We start from the raw sequence: 25,473 nt of genomic DNA on the forward strand, positions 1-25,473 counted from the left end.
CAGCGAAAGCTTTCGCTTGACGAGGGCTCGCGTTAGAAGCCCCAGGGCTGGCTTTCCTTGTTCCTTTTCCTTTCCTTGTCGTTCGGGCTTTCTTCCCCTCTTCTCGGCGTTCTGTCCCCAGTCGCGCTGCGGAAGCCCTAACTTTCCGCTTCATTTGGGCTGTTTTAATCGCCATTCCCCGCTGCGGTGATTCGAAATCGACCCGATTGATCTCCGGGGAAGGTTATTTTCTTCGTCTCTGTCGTTTTCCCCCGATTCTTGCCTCCTTTTGTGCGAATCTAGTGTTGCTTTTTTGATTCTCTTACCTCTGCGCGTCGATGGCTTTTTTCTCGCTGCTCAACTCGGTGATTCGTTCTTTCTTCTGGCATCTGTGCGTTTTTTCGATCGCTGGCCGTCTCTGCTTTTCTTTTCTAATTTTTTATACTTTTCTCGGGTCCTGATTTGGGCATCATTTAATTTGGCCTTTAAAATTAGGAGAGAAGGTTTGTGGAATCGAAGTTACGTACGGATGCCACCTTTGAGATTGCTGTTCGATGCGATTCTGGAGATATAATGCTACCTTAAAATTTAAAAGTTTATACATTTGCGAATTGGGAGATCCCATCTAGAATCAATTTTTTTACCAAATTGACACTTAAGGCGATGGTCTTACCAAATTTTTTAATGTTCACTTCGAGAGAGCTTTCGGCTATTTTAATTGGATCTTGTCCTTCAGGAGTTTGGTGTTCGACAACGAACTGCATCAATGTTATTTTGAGTTGACGTGCGTTATTCTGAGGAATGGCCTTTGGGTTCCATCTCCTATCTTCTCGTGAGCCGAGTATGATCAAGAGCTGTGCTCATGCTAACTCATTTAAGGTACGTAGATCATCTTTCAAGTATTTCGGCAGCATATGGGGCGATCAAACCACAAATTTTATGCTTGGACAGAAATGAACTATATTTCTGTTTGCTTTCTAGATGGCGGAGCTGAGTCGGGGTGGCCATATTTTTACTGACTCTCTTTCCTCCCGTTTCTCGGTAAGGCTCCTTGTTTCACACGCAGGAATGTTCTCGTCAATCCTCTTATAGAGAATCTTACCTGACAAATTGTCATTAGGGATCTGTTGAGATCCCTTCATGATTGAAAATGTGATTCAATGTGACTCATTCGTATTTTAATGCGTTTTAGAATAACCAATTACGTTGATTCATTGCCTGTCCTTATCACTGAAAGTGTTCTGGGAGGCCGCCTCCTATCTTCAACTGATAACAACCATGGTTTGTGGAATGCAAGTTGTTATTTCCAATAGACCTGAGTTTAAAGCATTCCAGCTGGTCCATTTGGGAGTTTTCAGTCGCCACCGTAGGCCATTCTCCTCTGTTCAGACCCATAGCAGGATTAGGGTAAAATTGAACTTCATTGTTATTGACAGGATAAAAATCCAACTAAATACGGACGATTGCACCTTATGGCTAATGTATCCATAACGCTAGAATAAGAAAGAGAGATTGCCCACGATACCTCATGAGTGACCTGATATGTTACAGGTGGGATGTTGGGATTTTTGCTGTAGAACCACCCTTATCTTCTCCTCAAGATTATCGCATTAATGTGGCCTAGTTACTCGGTCATATTGGGATTTTTGCTGCCTGCAATTATTTGTTCTGGGCTGCGTCATATCGACTAGTCTGGGGATTCAGATTTTCGTTGCAGAAAAGTAAAAAATATTCTTATGGAAATTTCAAATGCTGGTTCTACAGTTCTTCTTTCTTTTCTTTCAGTGTAGTGCAGCTTCCTGTCCTTAGTTGTTCCTTTGCACTATATATTAATCTGTTGAGACTTTTCTTTCAGCGACAAGACCATTTGGTTCTCCACGTCTCCAGAAGAATAAGAAAGCAGACGCATAAACTTCAGAGATGCCATGTCCTGAAGTGTAAATCCTTGGCTCTGCCAGGTGGTATTTCTGGGAATCCATTGGTGAAAACTGCTGCTTTAGCCTTAAAAAGGTACTCATTTTTCCTGGATGATTTGGACGTGAAATTTTACAAATTCTTTTAAATTGTTGCTGTTTGTACCAAAATTTTCCCTGCTGCTGAGTGAAAATTATTCCCAAATGTATGAGATAAATGTCACAGTAAAAAAATCCAGCGACGCCAATCAATGTGGATCACTTTCAAAATTTTGGGATTATGTGTAATGCACTTGCGATCTCGTATTCACGTATTTGAGCTCCCCGGTGAAAAAGCAACCATTCAAAGAAATAATCAATAGGGTATAGGCATCAAAGCTTCAGTATGAATAGATTTTTGGAGGATTGTTAGGTTGCAATAGGTGGATGGTACGTGATTAAGCTCAATGGACATGAAGCTTCCTGTTACAATTCCTCAATTTCTCGTGTTGTGCTGGTGTAAGCACCGGCATTACACATTAGTAGACTAGGGTCCAAGGAGGCCAAGTCCCTAATCCTCACGTGTGAGCACAAGTGGCTAAAAGATGAAATACTATGGTTCACTTATTCCTCAGGTGATAATAAGCGACCCACTTACAAGTCATGTGGGTCGCTTGTAGTTGTGGCCCACTTTCATAAAGGCATAAAATAGAGGAGAGAAAGTGCTGGATAACCACCTCCTCCACATGATCAAGCGACCTCCAAGGAACATGTATTTCTCTGGGGGTAGTCCTGTCCATCACTTAACTGACATAATCAGCATCTGTATAAATCTTCCCTGATAGCCCACCATCGTTAGTATATACAATACCCGGTTGGGATGAGGGTATTCTTCAAGCTGGGGATAATTAGATATTTACCCTGAAGACACACTTCATGTCCAATATGTTGCATGAAGCTGGACATAATGTTAGAATCTCTTGTTTTTTATTTTTACCCTTCTTTCTGCAAAAAGGCCGATTCCCCTAGTGAATGTAAGGAGAGATTTTTTCCTTTCTTCGATGCGATTTCTGTCCTCCCTCTCTATAGCCTGTCTCAAGCTTCAATCTCGCCCAGAAATCACCCAGTGAAGAACATTAGTTGTATGGTTCCAACAATATACATACCCTGTCCAATGGTGTTCTTCAAGCTGGACATAATTAGATATGTACCCTAAAGATACACTTCATGTGAGCCATTCATGAGCTGAATCAATGTGTTCACTGCATAAGAAAGATTGTGAAAAGTACGACTAAAATAAATGAGTCTTCCGATGAGTCTTTGAAAAGACTCTTTATGTGCCAGCTTCCAGAAATTCTCCTTGGTGTGGTGACATTTCGTGCAATACACAATACAATTCATCACTTAGGTCTTTCTGAGGCCCTTGCGATAACCCCATGCTGGTGCCCTAAAGACCTGCGTCAGTACTTCCTCCATTACAATTCCCCGGTGGTGGCTTGAAGTCAGCCTTCTTCATGGAGAAGGCTGCAGCATTGCGCTTAGTTGGTTCTGTGACAAGCTTTGACCTTATCTCCTCCTTAAATACCGTTCCCATAGCTTCATCCAGATCAGGTATCTTCTCTCTGTAGAGAATTTGACTCCGTGCTCTCATACTCAGTGTTGAGACCCACGAAGAAAGTAAACATACTCAGCTTCAGGCACCTTGTCTCTCCTTGGAGTAGGTTTTTCCTTCAATTACTAATGATCCATTTCCCTCCAGGTTGTTTAAGCTTTCATGCAAGTGCCATAACAGTTAATTTACTCAGGTTGGCCTAGATCAACTGCGCTTGTCATTCTCCTGTGCTTCACAGTTCTTGTAAATCTCCTTCCGCATAGGTCTCACTGAGGCACCGTGAAAGTTATCCACCATCTCAGACTCCATAGTTCTAAGGCGCCATGGATGGATCAAAGACTCCTCAGACTTCCAGGTTTTGTAACAGAGATTCTTCAGAGAGAGATTTTCCTCCTCAATGTGATCCAGGGATAGCTCCACCAGCTTACAAATCTGGTAGCCATTGGTGCCATTCAAATTTAACTTCCATGCGAGGGAGGACACTGGTGTCTCTTCCATTGTTCTTCACGTCATCATGTGAGTTACACTCAGTCCTCGTATTGGCTTCTAGAACGCCTCTTACACTTGAGAGATCATGTTCCAGAAAAAAACATGTGGACAGGATGATGTCTGCTGCTGGAGAGAGAGGAAGAGGGACCAACCAGATCACCCTCGGTGTTACCAGGTGAGCCTGCTCTGATACCATGTTATAATTCCTCAATGGAGAGGAAGAATACCCTGGCAGCGCCACTTGACCCCCAGAACCAACGAGCATTTCAAAAAGAACATTATGAATCTTTATTCTCGAACTTTTCTGGTTTAAGTGGCACTATTACATGTTAGTGGGCCGGGGTCCCACTGATATTATGTCGTTTATTCTTGAGTGTGAGAATAAGTGACTAAAAGACAAAACTATGAGTCACTTATTCCCTTGCATAAGGATGATCGACCCACTTACAAGTCTCGTGGGCCACCTATACGAAGTGACCTTTTTACATTATAGGAAGAAGAAAACGAAAATAAGGTGCTGGGTAGCACTTCCCCTTTATGGGTCCAACTTGGCTGGAACAAAAGGCATTACAGGAAAACTTTTTTTTTTTAAAGAAAAAAAAAAAGCATTACAGGAAAAAGCATTACAGGAAACTTTAGAAATCCTGGCAAACAAGTTGCCAGAGGCATATGACTAAGTCTAGGCAACGGTGGTGTGCAGGATTGGAAAAGATTACCACATAGCAAGTAGGTTATTGAGTATGGAATTCAAGTAGCAAAATGTATGCATGACTAAGTTCAAAATCAAAATTGTTATTCTGATTGGGACATCAAACCTATTATTTCAATTTTCCAGTGAAGCGTGGAGTTCTACTAGTTAATTTTATAATGAAGGGAGAAGATGTGGGATCTAGGGAGAAACCTGTGGGACTGGGTCCTTGCAGCTTGTAAGATAGCTTTTGGTGATCATTTAGAAGTTCCCATGTGTCCTTTTTGTAATCTTGGCTTCTGTAGCCTACGGGACATTGAGATCTCATAAATTTCCTTACTCTTTTTCTTTGACTCACAAGTCTGGACAGAATTCCTATCATAGTCTCTGAATTTTCGCTACTGGAATTTTATCTATATGTTTTCTTGGGAATGATGGACCTTTAATTATTCTTTTTGTTTCCTCCGATATACTATTTTTTATTTCGAGAATATCCATTTCCTTTATTTGTGATTGTATTTTCTCTCTTCTTTCACTGTTTTGTCAGATATGACATTTGTTGAACTCTATTACTCGTTGAAATCGTATGAGATTGTTATTTTGGTATAATAACATTCACAATGAAATGATTTGATTTTTAACTCTATTCATTACATTTGATTCTGACAAAATATTGGAGGTATGGTTTTCTGTTTCTTTCTAATTGTACCTCATTTTATACATTTCTAAATTGTGTATGATAATGTTTCCTTAAATTTTCTCAGGCATTGTGCTGCCTTGCATGCCACTCCCCTCGTCTATCAGTTGGTTCCTGGAATTGGGGTTATTGTTTTTGCTCTATGGGGCCTTGGCCCTCTTCTGCGCCATGGCAGACAACTGTTTTTCGATGTACGTAATGACTGTCTCTTTCCCCCTTTTCATTTGAAATTCATCTGATATTCTTTTCATCAAATTCTGTCCAGAAAAACGATAATACCTGGAGGAAGAGTAGAACTCAGTACATATTTACATCCTTCCTTCAGCCGTTGCTGCTTTGGTCCGGTGCAACACTCATCTGCAGGTATATCTTGTGATAAATCCCATCTTATTGCTGGAGGCTTCATAAACTATATGTAACGCTGTCTCACGGTTGAGTGGATACTTTCTACTCTTGTTAGTGTCAAAGTCTAGAAAAAATTAATTTAGGTTGGATCTTTAATTTTATTTACAATGTCCGCTGTATCACCTGAGATCCTTAAGGGTAGTCGTACATTCTTTGGCGGATATTATATCTTAGAAGAATATTGAAAATCTTCCCGTCTTTAGATTGGTTGGGTTATCTGACACCATTCTTGAATACAGGGCGTTGGATCCAGTTGTTCTGCCTTCCGAAGCAAGCCAGGCCGTCAAACAGCGTCTTGTATCTTTTATTCGATCATTATCTACTGTGATGGCCTTGGCATTTTGTTTATCAAGGTAAAAACCATCTGTCTTGTCATCATCATATCCAGAACTTAATCTCCTATGCGCATTTAGAGTTTATGTTCAATGATTTCACATATCAAGTTTGAGTTGTTTTGGTGGTTCAAAGCTATTTTTTTGTTTAAAGAGGTTCGTGAAATGATTAGTTTTAAAGAGAACTTTGTCAGTAAATTTTTCTGCTTTGTTTCTTTGGTATTGATTTAGTAGTAAGTCGACCAATCTTTGATTATCTACTTCATTAATGAAGTGTATGGTTTTCTCACCTTGTCATTTTGGTCGCAGCTTCGTACAGAAAATTCAGAATTTTTTTACGGAGACAAGCGATGCGAATGATGCAAGAACCGTACGTTTCTGTAACTTGAGGAGCGTTCTTAAGTCTTCAGTGATGCATTTTTTTTTTTCATTGGAGTTTAAGTGATTACCTTCTGAAACGTTCTTTACATGCTTGGGGAGGATGCAGATTAATCCGTTTGGCATCAGGGGGAATATACTGATGGAAGCACGTTCTGTCGTTCTATATTCTCGTCATAATAAAATTTGCATTAATACTCCCAATAATATATGCCTGCGTTCCTGTAATATCGGGAGCATTTCTCTTCTCGCCTAACATGACCATTTTACGGTCGGGGGCATTTCTCTTCTTGCCTAACATAAACATTTTACGATCTCAAATTTTTTTCTCTATTTTATTCATTCCCACGTAAGATTTTTTGTTTGAATATCTGTATTTTATTATTAAACACAGTGCAATTTACTTAATTTTTCTAGCGCACAAGATTTCTACTGATGAATGTCTATATTTTATCACTTAACTCAGTGCAGTTTCTTGAGTTTAAATCTGCTGACTCGATAAACTACATGACTTGCAGATGGGTTTCCAGTTTGCCGGTAAAGCTATCTACACAGCTGTGTGGGTTGCTGCGTTTTCTCTTTTTATGGAGTTATTAGGCTTCTCCACTCAGAAGTGGCTCACGGCCGGTGGATTAGGAACAGTTTTGTTGACTCTCGCTGGTCGCGAGGTAACCATTTTTTCTTCTTGTCTAGTTTCCAAATGTTCCCAGTCACTGTCTCAGGAATCCTTACAATATTTTTTAACCTTCATGCTGTGCTTCTGTAGATATTTACCAACTTTCTCTCTAGCATTATGATCCATGCCACTCGCCCGTTTGTTCTGAATGAGTGGATTCAGACAAAGATTGAGGGTTATGAAGTCTCCGGCACTGTTGAGGTTAGTTTCCCAGATACAATGGATGATGATCTGGAAAGTAGAAGTAACGTGTTTATCCATTCTTGTTCTTTCGAAAAATTCCATCCTTCAATTTTCATTTATTTTTGTTTCTGTATGTAGCACGTGGGTTGGTGGTCGCCAACAATTATACGGGGCGACGATCGCGAAGCAGTTCACATTCCAAATCATAAATTCACCGTCAGTGTTGTGAGAAATCTCAGTCAAAAGACCCACTGGCGCATTAAAACTCATCTCGCCATCAGCCACTTGGACGTTGATAAGATCAGTGTACGACGAACACCCATTCTAGTTTCACAAATTTATTTCCCATCGTTTCTCTTTGGTATTATAATCAGAATAATGATATAACCATTCGTTTCATATGAAGAATATTGTGGCTGACATGCGTAAGGTGCTGGCCAAAAATCCGCAAGTGGAGCAGCAGAGGCTGCACCGTAGGGTATTTCTGGAGAACGTTGATCCAGAAAATCAATCTCTTTTGGTAATTGTCCGAGTCCTTTTAATTAGCCTTGAAATTCAGTTGAGTGTTGGAATCAGCCTCTGACTTTCTCTGTCTCGCAGATTCTCATATCTTGTTTCGTGAAAACGCCACGTTTTGAAGAATATTTGGGCGTCAAGGTATGATATTATTTTAAAACAAAAATTAGGTTTTTGTGAGTAAACGCTGATTATGGGTGAAAATGTGGGTGGTGCGCAGGAAACCATACTGCTGGATTTATTGAGAGTCATCAGGCACCACCGGGCCCGGCTTGCCACTCCTATCCGTACTGTCCAGAAGTTCTATGGGGACAGCGACATGGACACCATCCCATTTGCAGACGGTATCTTCTCTGGTGGCGCCAGCAGTAACCGTTCGTTGCTCTTAATCGAACCCCCGGCCAAGAACCCGCCATCGCCAGGGGAGGACAAGTTGAGGCCTCGTCAGTCTTCTCGCCCTGGCGGCGAGGAAGGGGCAGGCTCAGAAGGAGGGGAAGCCCTTCCCCCCAACTTGGAAGAGGAGAAGCCTCAGAAGTCTTCAGTGGGGGATGCTCCCAAGACCAGTGTTGCCACCGGGCCAACCTTGTTGTCGGCATCACCGTCCGCAGGTCCTTCTGCAAAACCACAGCAGCAACCATGGGAAGAGGGGACAGCGACAGCGGCTGCAACGCCATCGTTGGCGGCGAGCGGCAGGCCTTCCCTGGAAGAGAACCTGGTGCTAGGGGTGGCTCTCGATGGGGCGAAGCGTACGCTGCCCATTGAGGAAGGAATGGGGATGGCCCCGGAGAAGCCCAACGTGCATGCGGCGGATTCCAAAGAGCTGGCCTCTCTGCTCAGTGGAAACGGCCAGGCTACAGCCTCAGCCAAGGAGAAGATTGACGGCCAGACACATTCAGGCTCTGCCACACCGGGTGCAGGATCACCCGGGGAGGTGCCTGCACCATGACGACGACAGGACAAGCAAGCATCAGACCCCCCGCCGAGCCGCGGGATGAGGTTGAGCACTGCATGAAAGCTGGTTTTTTTTCGAGGCTGGAAGGTGCAGCATGCAGGTACGAAGGTGTACATGTCCTACGGTTTATTTTCTCAATTTTAGGCAGCTGGCGCCGGGTACTTGTACCAACAATCATTGATTGATTCGGCTGCCGAGATCCTTGTGACATTCTTGTGTTTTGAGAGGTTCAAAATCCTCTCCCTTAAGGTACTCACTTCCCACTCTAACAACATCGCTATTATTCATATCAAAAGGTTAGAAGAACATGCAGATGGAACCATTCCTATTTCGGCTTTCCGTCCCCTAATCAGGTCCACTACCCGTTCCCCTGGACATTAAAATGAGCAAAACATTTGACATTTTCCTCTCCCCTCTCTCATACTCAAAAGTTGGAGCATCACCCCTTAGAAATCTCTCCTTTTCCAAGAAGATACTGCGTAGTTCAAATTGACAAATCCAAATTTTCATGCGTCATAACAAAGATGCAATTTGTGTTTACTGATGCAAGCTTTTAGCCCGCCTAATTAATTTTGCATTTGATAATATTCATAGTTTAAAGGTTTATTTCTTTAGCTACAGTCCATGGCCGCATTTACTTAAACTATCTCAGGCAGAAGGGCAAGCCGCTTGATTCAATCACTTTTTCATTACAAAACATGGGGATGCATTATCTTAGATTTTTTCTCTCTGGGTAGAAATTTGTTAACTATCTAAGGAGAATATTTTTTCTTAATCGACATAACCAACAAGATGATTATGAGGATACCCATAACCAGTTAGTGTCAGAAACTAAGTAAAATATTAGGTGGGCCTTGTCTCCTCTTTAAAAATGTGAGCCCTACGAATTTGGGTACATAACATGGTCATTGGAAACCAGACTGCTGGTTCATTAAATATCTCCCAACTGTATAACACTAAAAGGTCAGCCTCTCATTTAAATAGTCTTATGGTCCTGGGAATGTTCTCTAGTCTCCCATTTGCATAGGACAACATCATTTATCACGAATTAAACAAATCTGTTGTTGAAGTGTGATTGCTGACTAATCGTGAAACTTCGGAGGTGCGCCATTAAAAAATATTAAAAAGTGTTATTTAACCCTAAAAATATTAAAAAGAGTCTTAAGTAGATATCGGCATTATTTGAATGCTCCATGTCTTTGTTTTCAGAGAGTGATATCAACACGATGTTTTATTGCTGCCGTAGAAAAATCGGAACCTTTCCATCTCAAAAACAGTTCAAAATTTGATCAACAATGAAGTTAAGTATTTATGATAACTATGTTTCAGAGTTTCTCTCAATAGATATTTTTAGATACGTACTCAAACATAATGTCAATATCTTTACAGAAGAGGACACATCTCTTGCCGACAGTTATAGATATCCGAAATGGTGTTGTCGTCTGGTAGGTTGTAAAGTTTATTGATTTCTAAAAAAAATTATCCATGTTTTGAGATGTTTAATGTCTTAAAATATCAAATAAATTCTCATCGTATCGTAATCTCAGTGTCAAATCCATGTGCCAAAATAAACTAAATGCGTTTAGTTAACTTGTGGGGTTCAAAGGGATCCAGGTCTTTCAAGCTTGCGCGGCCACCCCAAATAATATCGTTCGTTTGTATTCTTACATATAATTAACTTAAAGGAAATAATTTAAGGACCGAATATTTCATTAATAGCTTGTACTGCATGCGTGTGTGTATAGTGTCTGTGAAAGCTATGAATAATTCAACTGAGAAACCATCATGCACAAGGGGTGTATTCATACTAAGGGAAGAGACCACATCCTTGATGTCTTCTTGACTAGGTATGACCATCAGGACCATATTTTATTGATATATTTCAAAAATATGTAGAATTCTTCGTGTTGGATCCACAAGGTTTGAACTAAAAAGGAGGTCTAGGGATTCTCAAACTGGATTTAGGTGCAATAAGTATTGGGAAATGGTCGAAGTAATAGCAACAAAGGACAGTGGCTAGTATAGGGCATTGAGACATGGCAATGTTGTTAGTCAAGCAATGATCTATATTGGTACATATGAGCACCTCCTTGTTTGATGTTACATCATGTACTTGGCGGTTCAATTAAAGACGCTTAGTGGAGGAGGTCATTAGATGTATCCATGTGTTGAGTCTTTGGACATGTCCTCCTTGGCTTTCTTAAATCCTGTTTACATGGTTGAAATCTAATTGAAGAAACCATTGGGAGATCAACCACCCTAGGATAATATACATATCATGAATCTGATGTAATCTTCCTTTTCCACTATTCCAAAGCTCATAATGATAAGCCTTATTCACATAATTCTTCTTCTTCTTGGAAGAAATATCAAATGGCGAAAATGATAAGAAACATCTAGTAGATTTATTCCCTTAACTATTGATGTAAAATCAATTAAGTTTGGACTTGTGAAATGGCCTGCAACATATATGCCATATACTCAATTACTAGATGACGTGTTTTTAGGAGGTTAGACGATCTGAGACCTTTAGCAGATATTATATCCATTAATAAAGGCTTCTACTTAAATAGATCATTATACACAATCCACACATGCATACAATGGGAAAAACTGACATTCTTCAAGTGGGGATTGGAATCTTGACAAGCATATTACTACCCCTCTCATGGGACTTGAAACTTATTTCAACAACCGATCATACTTTGGCCCCACATTCATGCGGTTAAAGTATGCCCCCACCAACCACTAAGACTACATGGTTAATCTTAGAGTATGCCCCAAGCAGACTAAGTTATTCTACCCTGGCCTTATGTGACACATTGTTCTCACTCCCTTCTTCCCAATAAGCAGACATCGAGTTTGATATACCTACCAACCTAAAGATATTTGTATGCTAAGACTATGACAAAGGAGGACCAGATATTGGTATGTAGCCTTCGTGCTATGGCTCAAAGTTGGGTTGAGCGCTCAATTTATATTGCAACCATCATGATGTGCACTATGTAATATCTCATATTAAATAAATTTTGATTGAGTACATATGAAACTTAAATCTATCTCAAGTTTGGTCCAAGGATGTGACTGCATCTTGTGTTTTATTCATTGTTAAAAATCTGAGACCAATATCATTATATATTGCTCAACTAAGCCGAAGGAATCCTACATTAGGTTCATCAACAATTTTCTAACTTCTTCCATCATCTATTGCACAAAATAATATCATAAATTTAAATAAAAAATCTATAATATGCTTAAAAAATTAAATATATTAAATCATAGCTAAATTTTAATATGACCATTTGAATAATTGCAAATGACTACAGTGATTTTAATTGATTCTAATTATTCAACTGTTGTTTATTTTATAAAATAATTCTAAAAATATGAATTCCCTCACTTTAGGAGTTTTATTGACACCAAAAAATTTAGGAATTTAATCCATAATATATTTAATTGATTAAGGTTAACTCATATTTCTCTTAATTTTTTGGAATTTATTAGATATTAAATAATTTATTTTTTAGAGTTATTAACTCAATATAGGGAAAATCTATATTTCTACATTATCTTTATGATATAAGTAACATAAGTTGTTTATCTTTTAATTTTTTCTCAAATAATCAAGAATATAATTTTCTTGAATTTCATAATTTTTATAATATAATTTCTTTTAGATAAAAATAATTCTGTGAACACCATTTTTCATTTAAATAATCTGCCTTATAGGAAGTATATAGATGAGAATATTTCTATACCAAAAAGGTCTTGTGGCCCAGTGGTGAGAGTTGTAACCTTTCTCGGCTAACCTTATTAACTATCTATTTCAACATCTAAATTAGTTAATTAAAGATATCTTTGGGTTTCAAGGATGGGATATACATAAAATTTAAATATTTTTGATAGCAAAAGACTTGAAAGAGAATCATAACAGATCTTAAAAACTTGGCAATCTAATCATATTTGCAAGGATAAATCCATAATTTCTTAGTTCGTGAAACAGAACATGTTGAACTGTTCAAGTGTGGGACCTCAGAATGTATCCATGCATTTAAAAGACATCTAGTCTCCTCCTCGTTCTCAATGATCCCTGTTATTAGTATGCCTTTCTGATCGTATTAGGAATGAATATGAGCCAAGTATTATTCACATACAAAAGGTTCAATTAGAGAATTCAGTTACTACTATATATATTCTAGAGCATGAGGTGTAACATTCCACCCACAAGCTTAAAACTTAACCTATCAATTAGGTTAAATCAATCATTGATCAAAATAATATCCTTGGAACCTATCAATTTGGGAGTGTTAGAGACATTAAGGATTATATAAATACAATAATCAATGATGGTAAAGATTTTACAAATATTACTCAAGAAATTATAGAGTTGTAAATTAACTCTTTAAATGAATCTTTACCACCATTGGGTTTACATGTATAATCCTTCATCTACACGAGACTCCCAAATGACTTGGATAAGGTTAAACTGTCAAACCCCTAATCCATGATTTTAGTTAGTACTGATGTCCAACTTATTATTCGATGTCATATAATGCAATATCCCCACTACCATCTCCAGGGATTTAATAAATCTTATTATTCATTCCAATCTCTTATTATATCAAGGCAGGATGATCCCATCTTCACAACTTAAACAATTTTGTGTTCTTCTTGCTCTATTAATTGAATCATGTGATTAGAGACTTTTAATTTGTAGTCAAAATATAGATGTCCATAAATAATATGTTTTTCTTTCATCATGTCTAGAGACCACTTACACGACCGTGACAAGAAACAACAAGATTGACATTTAGGCATAACAAAAAACACATGAGAATAATATTGAATATTTATTTTAATGAAATTTAACATGACATGGATGTGTGATTTGCTTGAAAGTCACATAAATCTATTAATTAGATGTGCCTTTATGCTTAGTTTTGCTGTCTATTTTCAAGTTTTAGTATAGATTATTTATCATTTAGAGGTTACATGAAATAAACCTAAATTATAAATTATTTTATCAAATCCTATTTATATGTAATTTATTTTTTACACTAATTCATATTTACTATAAAATCCAAATAGATTTTCCTCACATATTCATGTATTTTTATTTAACAGAGAACACTAAGGTTATTTAAATGGCGAATAACAGACATAGATGGGAGGAATAGAGAAGCCTAAAACATGACTTGGATAAAAAGAGAAAACCTGATCCATAGTATAGAATTAAAAAAGAGGCCTAAGACATGAAAATATTATATTGGAGCCCATTTTAAGTCCTCCTCAGGAAATGGGTAAAATGAAGACAATAATTATGTAATTTAACCCAAAAAATAGATTTCAAGTCTATTTCAAATTTTGACAGTCAAGGAGGTAGATTCAGGTTGAATATCAAGTCATCCTAGCCCTCCGAAGCCCTACAATGATTTCTCAAGTATATGAGAAATAATGTTGGAAATATATGTGGCATTCAAGCCATTACACATTTCATATATTGTTTAATATTCATCAATTTAATATATTCATTATTGTGCATACGTGTTCTTTATGAATGAGTTTCATTAATACATGAAGAGATCAAAATATAATGCCGACTTATATTCAAACATGTATTCCAAATATAACTAATCAAAAGATACTCATGAAAGATATAAAAGAACCTAGAAAGAACAACACCTTCTAGTGTTGATAATATGATTATTTTTTATTCCATATATATTAATGTCAAGACAATAAGAACAGAAAGTGAGTGTTCTTTGGAGGAAAAACTTCATTGAATTGATCCCTTTGGATCCTTAAATGGTATAATGCATAAGATTAATCAGGGTTCTTTATGCCATGGTTGTGTAATTGGTCTTCAGTCCTAAAACACGCAAAGGCACGTTGTGGACTTGAAATTATGTTTTGAATATGACCTAAGAGACTAAAACCATCAGCTTCAATTAGTCCTAGCTCCGATGTACCATGAATTCTATGAAGGTGATTGTGTCGTGTAGGTGAGAGAGTCCACCCTCTATTTAAGATGATATTGACTCAAGGACGAAAATACATTAGTAAATTATAGAAAGCTTTCTCGGATGATTTTTTCCATGATGACTGATTTATGACTTGGTACTAACCATACCTTATGTAATTTTAGAGTCTAACACAGATGATGGATTAAACTTACACAATAAATCGATAATGGTATGAATTCCATGATAGAGTGACGTAGTAAGTGGTATTAAAAATTCCATGATATAGTGACGATATTTATTTGTATCTTTTAAGAGCATGATTTATAGCTTGATACCCCAGGGTTAGATTACTCAATCTATCAATGGGTTGAACAATCTTCGACACACTAAACTGTTAATTTAGTTCTCCAACAAAATCTCTCAGGCCATTCGAATTAGTTACTAGACTGCCACGTGGGCCTTGAGGTCAAACACATGCCATTTCTGAACGTTGGTGGGCATAATATAAGTTTGAGGACTTTCATGAAATTTTCTTTGAGAGTATAAATATCGGGGGCACCCACTTTTGATTCCGATGTATGGCATTCTCGAGTCCCCAACCTTTATTCTTTTGTTCTTATGAGTGTTGTTTTTCGGTGAGGCTAGATGGCAAGGAAATCTACTTATAAATCTGGTGGCCTTATTGAAAGGAGCGATGAGGAGATACAACATCTAGAAAATTATGTAGATAGGTCTAAATGATGGATATTATGTGATCGTCAAGCCAATCACACTACCATGTTTATTTAAGTTCATTGAATAAAATATTTATGTTCATTATAATTCTGTGTGATGTTTATAATGAAGTCCATGAATACATGCAATGACTTAGTGGATTATGATGAGATCAGAATATACTGATCACTAGTTTGTAAATACGTATTCTAAATTTTCCTATTCGATGGATAGTCGAGACGGACATCAAATTATCCGGATAGAATATCATTAGCTAATCCTACACACACGATAAGTATAGCTGATTATGTGGCAATTAGTGTGGCGACACTAAGGACAGATAGTGGGTGCTCTTCAGAGAAATACTTCACTGAATGGATCTGTACAAATCCCTGAATGATATTATACCTAAACATCAATCAGATTTATTCAAGTCACGGTTGTATAAGTGATCCACTGACCTGAGACACCATGGACATCGCGTGAGTGGATGACTACATTTTGACTATGACTTATGAGCCTCTAATCATGGGATTCAAATAAGTTATAGATCGGATGTAGTAAGAAGCTTACAGAGATGATTGAGTGGTCAAGACGGGATCATCCACCCTCGGTATAAGAGGAAATTGACTCAAGGAACAGGATGTAGAAAAATAAATCCTTGGCCAGGTTAGTGAGGATATCAGAGAATTTGTTCTCCAATCATCCCCATCACACATGAGTACTAATCGAATGACGGATTAAGGTTTGACGATAAACTGTATCCTAAGTCGTTCGAGAGTCTCGCACGGATGATGGATTTTACATATACGGTAACTGATGATGGTAAAGGTTCCATGAGAGAGTTTGAGACTACTCGGTATCTTCTAGAGCACGAGATGTAGCTTGGCACCCCACGGGCTAGAAACTTAACCTATCGACTGGTGTAAATCGATCCTTATTTAATTAATTTATATGTTGATATAGTTAATTAATAAGGTTGGTCAATAATTGTTATTGAGCCACTAAATTTATTAACTAGAATGATACATGGGTGTAGAGGGTCACACGCACAAGGTCATAAGGGCATTGGTGGATATATTTTACTTTGTCGGGTTTTTGAGAAAAACCTTAAGTGAAATATAAAGAGGGAAAGGGGTATCATTTAAAGTACCCATGCAAGCCTGATTTGAGAGCCCCCTCCTTTCTTCATTCTCTACATCAACCAAGGAGAGAGTCTCAAAGAAGAGTTGAAGAGGCAGAGGTGGAGTTCCAAGGGCCGAGTGATCGCATGGATACTTTTAGAGGCCAGACGCGCGAATAGCTTCGGAACGATCTCAAAGTGGGCATGTCAAGGGTGGAATAAGTTCCCCAAAAGGTACATTCAAAGTTTTATTTTAAATATTGATTGTGAATCGATCTACATGATTCCACATACATGGAACATGTTTTCCATGGATGAACCAAGGCACCGAACCCAACACTAAAGACTAGACATCACTAATTGATTTCAGTTTGAAGTGACTAGTACGAGGAGCCAAAAAATCTTCGATTAATTTCATGGAAAGGTAATGTGATGATTCATGTTTTCAATTTTTACTTTCCTGATGGAATAAATTTGAGTTCGAGTTTATCAAGACGACGAGTTCCAAGAGATTAGGCACTTATATTTAATATGTTTCAATCTTTATTTCTATCTTTTGTAGGATTCCTTTCCAAACACATTGTTGGCGGCCTAGTGTATCATATTTCTTCAATTTTGATAAAAAATATTGTATAAAATATCTCGGCCCTAGAAGAGAGTAGGGATCATCAAACGTCATCCGTCACGTCACACGTTATCGTGATGGACACGTGACGGATGACATGACAGTGACGGTGACAATTTGGATGAGGCGTGACGGTGACGGTGACGCGTGACGGGTTGTTCGTGACAGTGACGGGGTAGTTCGGAAGCATGACGTGACGAAATGTTCGTCACGGATGACGACTGTGATGGAATTTTAATACACTTTTATTTTTATATTAAATAGATGTTAATAATTAATTTGTTCCAAGATATGTATAAGAAATGAACATTTTCTGACGAATTGTTTAAAATGTTATGATAATCAAATTATTGACCTAAAATTTGAATGTAGATAATAATTAAGTTAGATCTTTATTGAAAAATTGAAGAGTATAATAATTAATTTGTTGACAGAAAAGTGAAGACATTTATATATTTTTTATATACAGTTAAATAACTAATTTGTTGCCACTTGCCAGGGGATGTAAGAAATTTGTTGTACTTATTAATTTATTGACTGAAAAATTAAGGATTTATTGGCGCAAAGTACAGTAGAATTGAATAATTTTTTTATGGATTTAAAACTTTTAGTTACATCTAAATAATGAAAATTCCTAGTATAAGAATTTAATAAACTAATATCCTGTTGGAAAAATGTAGTATTTATTGTCTTATGGTTTAATATGTTATGATAACAAAGTTGTCGACATAAATTTGGGAATATAAGTAATTTAAGATTTAATTTCTTGGTTGGGAATTTAAATATTTAGCTAAAAAGTTTTGAAAAAATTAGAATTTTTTTTAAAGATGAGTAATTATGAATGTAATAATTAATCTGTTGACGCAATCTTCAAAAAGTTATATTAATACAGTAATTTAATAAGTTATTGAAGGATTTAGTGACTCACCAGTGATAGAGAAAAGATATAATAAATTAACATAATGATTGAGAAAATGCCAAAATTTAGAAATTGATTATAAAGAATGTATGTGTTTTGAAGTTTGCTCAAGATAACGTAATGATAAAAGGAATTCGAAACTGTAAAAATGTCTAGTCAACTCATTTTTCTTGTAAAGAAGGCCCTCTCTCCTCCACGCTCCAACCAACTGCTCTTGTTACTTGAAGAGTAGCGTTTGGCACCGGTTTCTCCACATGCTATGCAATCAAAGGCATAATTTAAATAATGAAAGAGATTAATTGAATGAAAATTCAAAAGTTCTAATTGAGGTCCATGACAGGGAAACAGGTTTTTTAGGTCAATGACATAAAAACACTGATTCTATTCTATTAACTTCTGGGTCTTCCGCAATAAAACTATTTCAGGTGCACTAATAAAAAAGAATGGCTAGGATCAACCTTCTAGTGTCATTGTTTCAGGTCAATTGGCAACCAACACAAAACCATAAATGCATCCTTGAGACGAGAAGTCAGAATTCGAAAGTTCGTGGCTACCAGGTAAAAATATGCAAGTCAAAAGAGATTATTTAGAAAAACACAGACTTTTACAGCCTCAGTCGCAAGAATAAAGCTAAAAACCAGTAATGAATGTACAAGAGAGCAGAAGGACTCTCCTTTCAAGTAAACAAATGCACCAAGATCAAAACTAGACGATGGAACAAAATCAATGCAAGGTACCCCAGTTGAAAATAATCAGACTAAGATGAAACTTCATGTTACATCATGCAAGAGGACTCTATACCTACATGTCAAAAAATCAAACAATTTATACAGTCTATGCCAGGAAAAATGACTAGTTTACAGGTAATGATATTTGGCGACGGTGATAAACATAAATTATTTCCAGTTTAATGCATCAAAACTAGTAAAATGGTTTCTTTTTAAAAAAAACTAAACAAATGTTATGTTCAACCACGGTATCTGCATATGTTTTAAGTATCCATAAAGGTTTTTCTGCCAGCACTTCCCATATCACTATTGAGATTACTGGAGATTATGGGCGAAAACTTATTTCTAGCTAGAAATACAAAATTAAACCATAGATGCAAAGGTGACAGAAGAAGACCTCAAACAACTAGAATACTGCAGGAAAGCAAAAAATAGAACCAAACAATATTAAAACAACTTTCTCGGTTAGCTTAATTCAGTATTCATTACCTATCCAGCACTCCATTCTGGCACAAGGAGAAATTTTAATCACGTCAAGGGGATCTACACCAGTATTTAAACACAACACAAGCGACACACGCCCAGTCTTCATCTGCATTATCAAGGTGATAGTCAATCCTCAAGCAAGTGAAGAAAAACTACAGCTCATGGGAATATATTTTTGACAATAAATAGGGGCGACCATCCAAGAACAATGATCAACCTGATGCTTTTAAAAATAGATGCCCAATGTATATGCATAATGGCTAGGATAGCCTCCCTTTTCACTCAATGAGAAAATGTGAAATTATAAATAAAACAACGACAGAAAACAGATGCAAGATAAATGATCATACATGCACCATAAATGTGCAGAGATGACAAAAAAATAACAGATTTTTTGCATACAGTTCGAGCGCAATGAGAATCAATTACATGATGATTTACATGCACCTAATAAAAAAATCTTCACAAAGGAGGCAACTTAGTAGAAATAATTGAACGCAAACCACAGAAAGATAGAATAAAAGAGGGAGAGACATTGATAGAAAGATAGAATAAAAGAGGAGAGAGAGTGATAGAAAGATAGACTGAGACAGGGAGAGAGAGTGGTAGAAAGATAGACTGAGAGAGGGAGAGAGAATGATAGAAAGATTGAATGAAAGAGGGAAACTGATGGAGGAATAGATTTAGGGAGAGAGAATGCTAGAAAGGCAAAATGAGAGAGGGAGAGAGAGTGATAGAAAGATAGAATGGGCGAGGGAGAGAGAGAGAATTATGCTCCATACCTCTTTCCAGACAGCTTTGTATGCCAAACAATCATTGTCACAATACTAGGCGTGCTGCCACCCAAAGCTGACGCTGCAGCAATCTTTAAACTGTGATCGTCGGTGCTAGTGATGAAGATAACAGCCTTCCCCAACAGCCTCTGAGTAATAAATTCAAATTTTCAAAGACATCAAATAGACATCAAAACAACACGCAAAACATCAAAACAACGAACTACAAGCATTCCTAGTTTGAATTCATTTTTATCCTTCATGATTATTATTTTATGGGCATGTCTTTATCATGCTCCTTGCATCGCAGAGGCAGATCAAACCAGTCGTACCCAAAGAAACAAGAGGGACCAAAGAAGGTATCTCTCCAGGAGTTCCTTGTGAAGCGGAAGGATCGATGGAGCAAGATCCGGCCGTTAATTTTCAAGGGCCGGATCAATCACCTCTGTTCTGTGATGATAGGTTCTCTCCATACCAAAAAACATATATCTGGAATGATCTGATCTGGGTGAGGACTCTCCAAATGAAGCGCTGCTCCTCGAGATTTCCCACGCAGCATCAAGTCAGAGTGCCATGCATGCACCGGAAAAGGATGCAGTTGAGATACATGGCTGCACAAGTTGCCTGGCTGCCCCCCGGCGAGAGAGATAAGTGAATAACAGCATATGAGGCTTTCACTCCCCCCACATTGGTTTTTTTTTAGTCTCTCAACAGTCTAAGCCTAACTCACATACTGCTTTCACTAACCAAATACCTAATTCATCTTTATGATGCAAAAAATTTTCGAGGTTGCACATGCCCCACAACTTTGAAATGTTTCTTTAGACTTGCTGATTCAGAAGATGTGATGAAATTATCAAGAGTAAAATCAATTAACTCAAAGATGAACCCAACATAGTTGAAGTTCAGAGAGAAGTTTTAGCCGCTTGATAAGCCAAAAATAGGGGTAAAAATTATGCAGTTTTATCCCTTGTTGTTGTCAATTTTAGCTCATACAATAAAATTTATAAAACCTCACTTAAGATGCACATAATGAGTGAAGGTATCGTCCAAGGGAGGCTGGTAAGGAGTTCAATTCGATGATTTTCTATAATTAGGACTAACTTAATCTTCAATGAGGAGCGATTTGACCTAATTGGACAGATAATTGAGAGAGGAAGGTAGAAGAGATGAGAAGAGTAGAAGAATTTAGGGAACTCTAAGCTGAATTAATTGATCCAAATGAGAGGATCAAGGAATTCACTTTAGAGGGACTTAAGAAGAAGGTTTTTTTTACTTGGTTTGTTTGTTTTGTAGATTCAATAATTCATAACTGACTACAATACTATGTAATAGAGATAAAAGAAACTAAAGTTTTAATACCCTAGAATTCAAAGTTAATTTTTTTTAGTTTTTCTTTAGGAATGCAGTTGAATTCCTAGTTAAATCCCTCAATTTCTCCTCTCAATCGTAATCAGGGCTTGTACATGCCGCTCAAGCCAAGCGATTTAGAATTTCAGATCAGAATCAAGAAGAACAAACAAGAAATCGAACTAATTTCATTCAAAATGCACCAAAATTCAATTACAATGAAGGGAAATGTACCAAATACGTTGATCCAGGCTGGGGCTCCTCTATGTTTTGCAGCTGTGATAGAGAACCATCAAGAATGACCCCTTCCTCTCGAAATTCGGCTTTTATACCTAGGTAAAATGGAATAAATTACCATTTTACCCCTAATTAGTAATTAATTTATATCTATCAATGTAGGCTTGATCTCAATGATCCAACCATACAGATAGAAAGAGAGGGTCAAAATGAGCAAATCCATAAAAAAATCATCTCAATCGGACTTCTGGATCAAAAGTTATGAATAAATGAATTTAAACCAATATTAGTCATTGGATTTAAACTCATTTATTTATATTTATTTTTTTTTTCGCGTGCTGAGGTGTCTTCCACTGATTGGCCGACGGCTCTTCAACTCCACCAAGCGGGCGCATCCTTGTCGCGCCACGTACCTCCTTGGCGAAAATAAAAACAAAAAGAAATGTCAAACGACGCGTTTGGAATCCATTTCGATACGCACGTACATGTGCATTTCTTCATCTCTCTGTCCACTTATGATTCGCCACGTCACCACCCATACACGCGCATTGTATGCACTGTGCGGGCAGTGACTTTACCTCCCAGCGCTGGCTCTCATTACACGCTGTCAGATTATCATCCGACGGCGATGGTGAGGCCACGTCGATCGGACGGAGGTTTCCTTGCAATTTTGTAAGAAGACCCCTCTTAAATTCTGGCATCACTGTATGATGCCGCCCACAGGTAACTGCGTATATACCCTTTGCGCACTCTCTCTCCTCCGGTTTTTTTCCTAAAACATTTAAAAAATTAATAAATCATTTGCAATAAAACCCCAAAATATTTTAAATCACATCTTTACGCTTGCAATCACGACCGAGAGCTGTTTTGAGGGTCTCATTGCAACGAAACTTTGCAAAAAGGCCCTTTACAGTTCTAAAATGATGCCAATACTTTTTTTTTCTCTTATAAATATATCTTTTTTTCTTAGAACAAGTGCATTTCCTCTTCAAATAAATCTCAGAAAAATCCTAGAAATTCGTAAAAAATTCTAGAAAATTCACTGATTCATCCCCATACTGATAAATCTCAAAATTAAATACTAAACTTGCCATTTTCATTCAAAAATAGTTATTTCGAGCTCAAATAAGTCCTTTAAAATTCATAAAATTAACAGAAAATTAGGGGAAAATCAGATTCATGTAAATGGATGATAACAACCTACTTTTAAGCTCTTTAAATGCATGAAATTGTACTAATAGCATGAAATAAATACCGAATTTAGGTTGTTATCACCGCTATATGTGCCCAAAAGAGAATGGTACTTCCCCTCAATGCATTTCCAAAGAATAAGATCCCCTTAAGTTGATACATTTTAATGATTTCTTATACCTTCTTTGCCAATCACAACTAACCAACTATGTTTTATACCTCATTGGCAGAAAATATTTCATAGCAGCTAAGAAATAAGTTGGTGAGAAGAGAAAACGAGTTAGCAGATGAAAAATATATCAATTGATTGAAAAACAACACCATTCAACATAAGGCAAAATTTGTTTGCCAAGTGAAAGAAACAACAAACATGAAAAGGGAGAAGAGAGCTGAGGGCCAGAAAAAGTTTATGAATTCCAAGTTGCAAGGAAAAGAGAAAATTGGGAGAGATACCTCGGGAGATTTACACCTCACAGCTTGTCCACCGTCAAATAGGATCGCCACTGATTTCCTCAAAGAGAAGGCCGAGAATGTTCTCTTGGCAGCGGTTGAATCCTGGGCAACCACTTTAGCTTGAGGTTCAGCACTGATGCTCCAACTTCTGACTTGGAGAATGGTGAGTGGCGAGGGGCGACTCCTCCTTTGGCTTGACGGATTTGGATACTTCAGCCGGAAAGCGCCTGGGATGGTGTCGTCCTGGTGGCTGATCTGCAGCTTCTCGACACAATTTTCATCAGCCGCAGGTTGTCTCTGTACCGATCCTCCTCCACGTCTTTCTCTGCGATCTGAATTCCTTCTCCCTCAATTGAGACTCTACTCTCTTCTCCGTAGATATATATCCTGTTCCTCGCGAAATTGCCGAATCGACAAGAGAGATTCACTTTCCAACAGATCTAGTTCATGTTATCTCCTTGTCCAGCTCTCAATCTTCGCCGAGAACCGCCATCGCCGCTCCCTCTCCTTCTCTAGATCCTCGGAAGGGAACCCTTTTTCCCGTCCTACCGATTACCCTAATTATGAATCTGTTTTATACTTCAGATGCTTAGGAATATAATATTATTTGCAAAGTTAATATCGTCGGATAACATTATTTCCGTCACCGGTGACGGGGACGCCGTCACGGTGATGGTGATGTGACGGAATGAGGAACACACGACGCGTGACGGGAACAGGATGAAAATTTTAAACATCCTCGGACACGTGACGAGACAGTGATGTGACGAATAGTCATCACGTCACCGTTCGTCACGTGTCCTCATCCGTCCCGTCACGTCACGGGCGTCACGTCCCGAACGTGTCATTCCCTAGAAGAGAGTGACTAGTAGGTTTGTCTTATATATAGTCTTTATTTGAAATATCTCACAGTTTGATAAAGGTAAGTGTTTTAGTTAATATCCAATGCAACAAGCATCCTATTGTTAGTAGCTGCATCCAAAAAACCTGCATGTGGCAAAACTTTTGGTGACTTCTTTTAACAAAAATTCTGGTGTACCACTGTTAGGTGACCTCCTGATGTGGTAGACATTTTCAGCCCCTATATGTGACGTTTAATGAGGTTTCTCGCATTTGATATGAAAAATATGAAGTTGTTTGAATGGGGCTAAATAGTAAAGGAAATTAGTTAAAAAGTGGAAAATCATATTTGATTATGCAGTCTACCAATTTTCTCATGGGAATACTATCAATTCAAGACTCTCTAGATGAAATTTTATAGTGGAAATCACGAGATGTTGCAAGTCAAAGTAGAGAATAAAGGGAAATGTTGCACACTTGAAATCAATCAAATGAAGACACTTTCACATCGATCTGGATGATTTTTAGACCAAAATGTACAGATTTGAAGTTAAGAATCCAATGCAACCAGTTTCAGCTTTTTTGGAGGCTGACGAAGAAGTTATGAATATCCAAAGAGATTTCTGAGAAGAGAGAATCTTGATAGACAGCATGGGTTGTGACTTGGCATGCTAGAAATATTTAGTGAGAAGAGAAAAGAGATTAAGGTTTTCTTGAGACAATAATGCATACTCAAAAAAATTAAGAGGAAGATTCTACTTGGAATTAAATCTCTGAAATGATCATTCTAACAATATACAGTCTAGGGATTGTCCGTTTGTTGTCCGTCCGATATCTGGTATCAGACATTTGATATCCAGAAAAAAATGGGACGGTATCTGATATCGGATATTGGATATCGGATGATATTCGATAGGTAAAAATGGATATCTGAGAGGGATATCAAATGGGTAAGGACAAGACAGATATTGGATACCGGATATAGGATTTCGATATCTGGATATCTGAACCGGTATCCAGATATCGATATCCAGTTTCTACCGAAAAAATCAATATTGATTATCATTATAGATGATTTATGGTGACAAAGCTCAAAATTTACTGATAATTTATCTACTATCTCGTTCAATGAATACAACTCAAAATTTATGTTTAATGTTAAACTCCGAATCTTGTTATTCCATACGGAAGAAAACAAAAAGTTTGAGCTATGTATATTAAACTAGCTACTTTGTAATATAGAAAGCTATCTGCTAGACTGCTGGCCCACGT

General features: G+C 37.6%; 1 protein-coding gene across 1 annotated transcript; it reads left to right on the forward strand.

The window, feature by feature from the left end:
• The first annotated feature begins 70 nt into the window (after positions 1-70).
• Positions 71-9,071, forward strand: LOC144706768 (mechanosensitive ion channel protein 2, chloroplastic-like). The gene is made up of 14 exons (XM_078579797.1): positions 71-222; positions 716-858; positions 961-1,020; positions 1,835-1,989; positions 5,425-5,548; positions 5,623-5,720; positions 6,002-6,115; positions 6,404-6,464; positions 6,991-7,140; positions 7,239-7,349; positions 7,470-7,637; positions 7,738-7,851; positions 7,932-7,988; positions 8,068-9,071. The coding sequence occupies exons 2-14, from the start codon at positions 781-783 to the stop codon at positions 8,791-8,793; spliced, it is 2,016 nt and encodes a 671-aa protein (XP_078435923.1). The 5' UTR covers positions 71-222; positions 716-780; the 3' UTR covers positions 8,794-9,071.
• The last annotated feature ends 16,402 nt before the right edge of the window (positions 9,072-25,473 follow it).

This window comes from Wolffia australiana, chromosome 8, assembly GCF_029677425.1.
Source record: "Wolffia australiana isolate 7733 chromosome 8, ASM2967742v1".
In the NCBI taxonomy this organism is placed as follows: domain Eukaryota; kingdom Viridiplantae; phylum Streptophyta; class Magnoliopsida; order Alismatales; family Araceae; genus Wolffia; species Wolffia australiana.

What these genes read in the sequence shown, in the direction of transcription:
- LOC144706768 (XM_078579797.1), top strand. Translation starts at nt 781, where the DNA reads ATGGCCTTTGGGTTCCATCTCCTATCTTCTCGTGAGCCGAGTATGATC. An exon ending in GGTGCAACACTCATCTGCAG is followed by an intron (nt 5,721 to 6,001) that starts GTATATCTTGTG and finishes TCTTGAATACAG; the next exon opens with GGCGTTGGATCCAGTTGTTC. An exon ending in TGGACGTTGATAAGATCAGT is followed by an intron (nt 7,638 to 7,737) that starts GTACGACGAACA and finishes TTTCATATGAAG; the next exon opens with AATATTGTGGCTGACATGCG.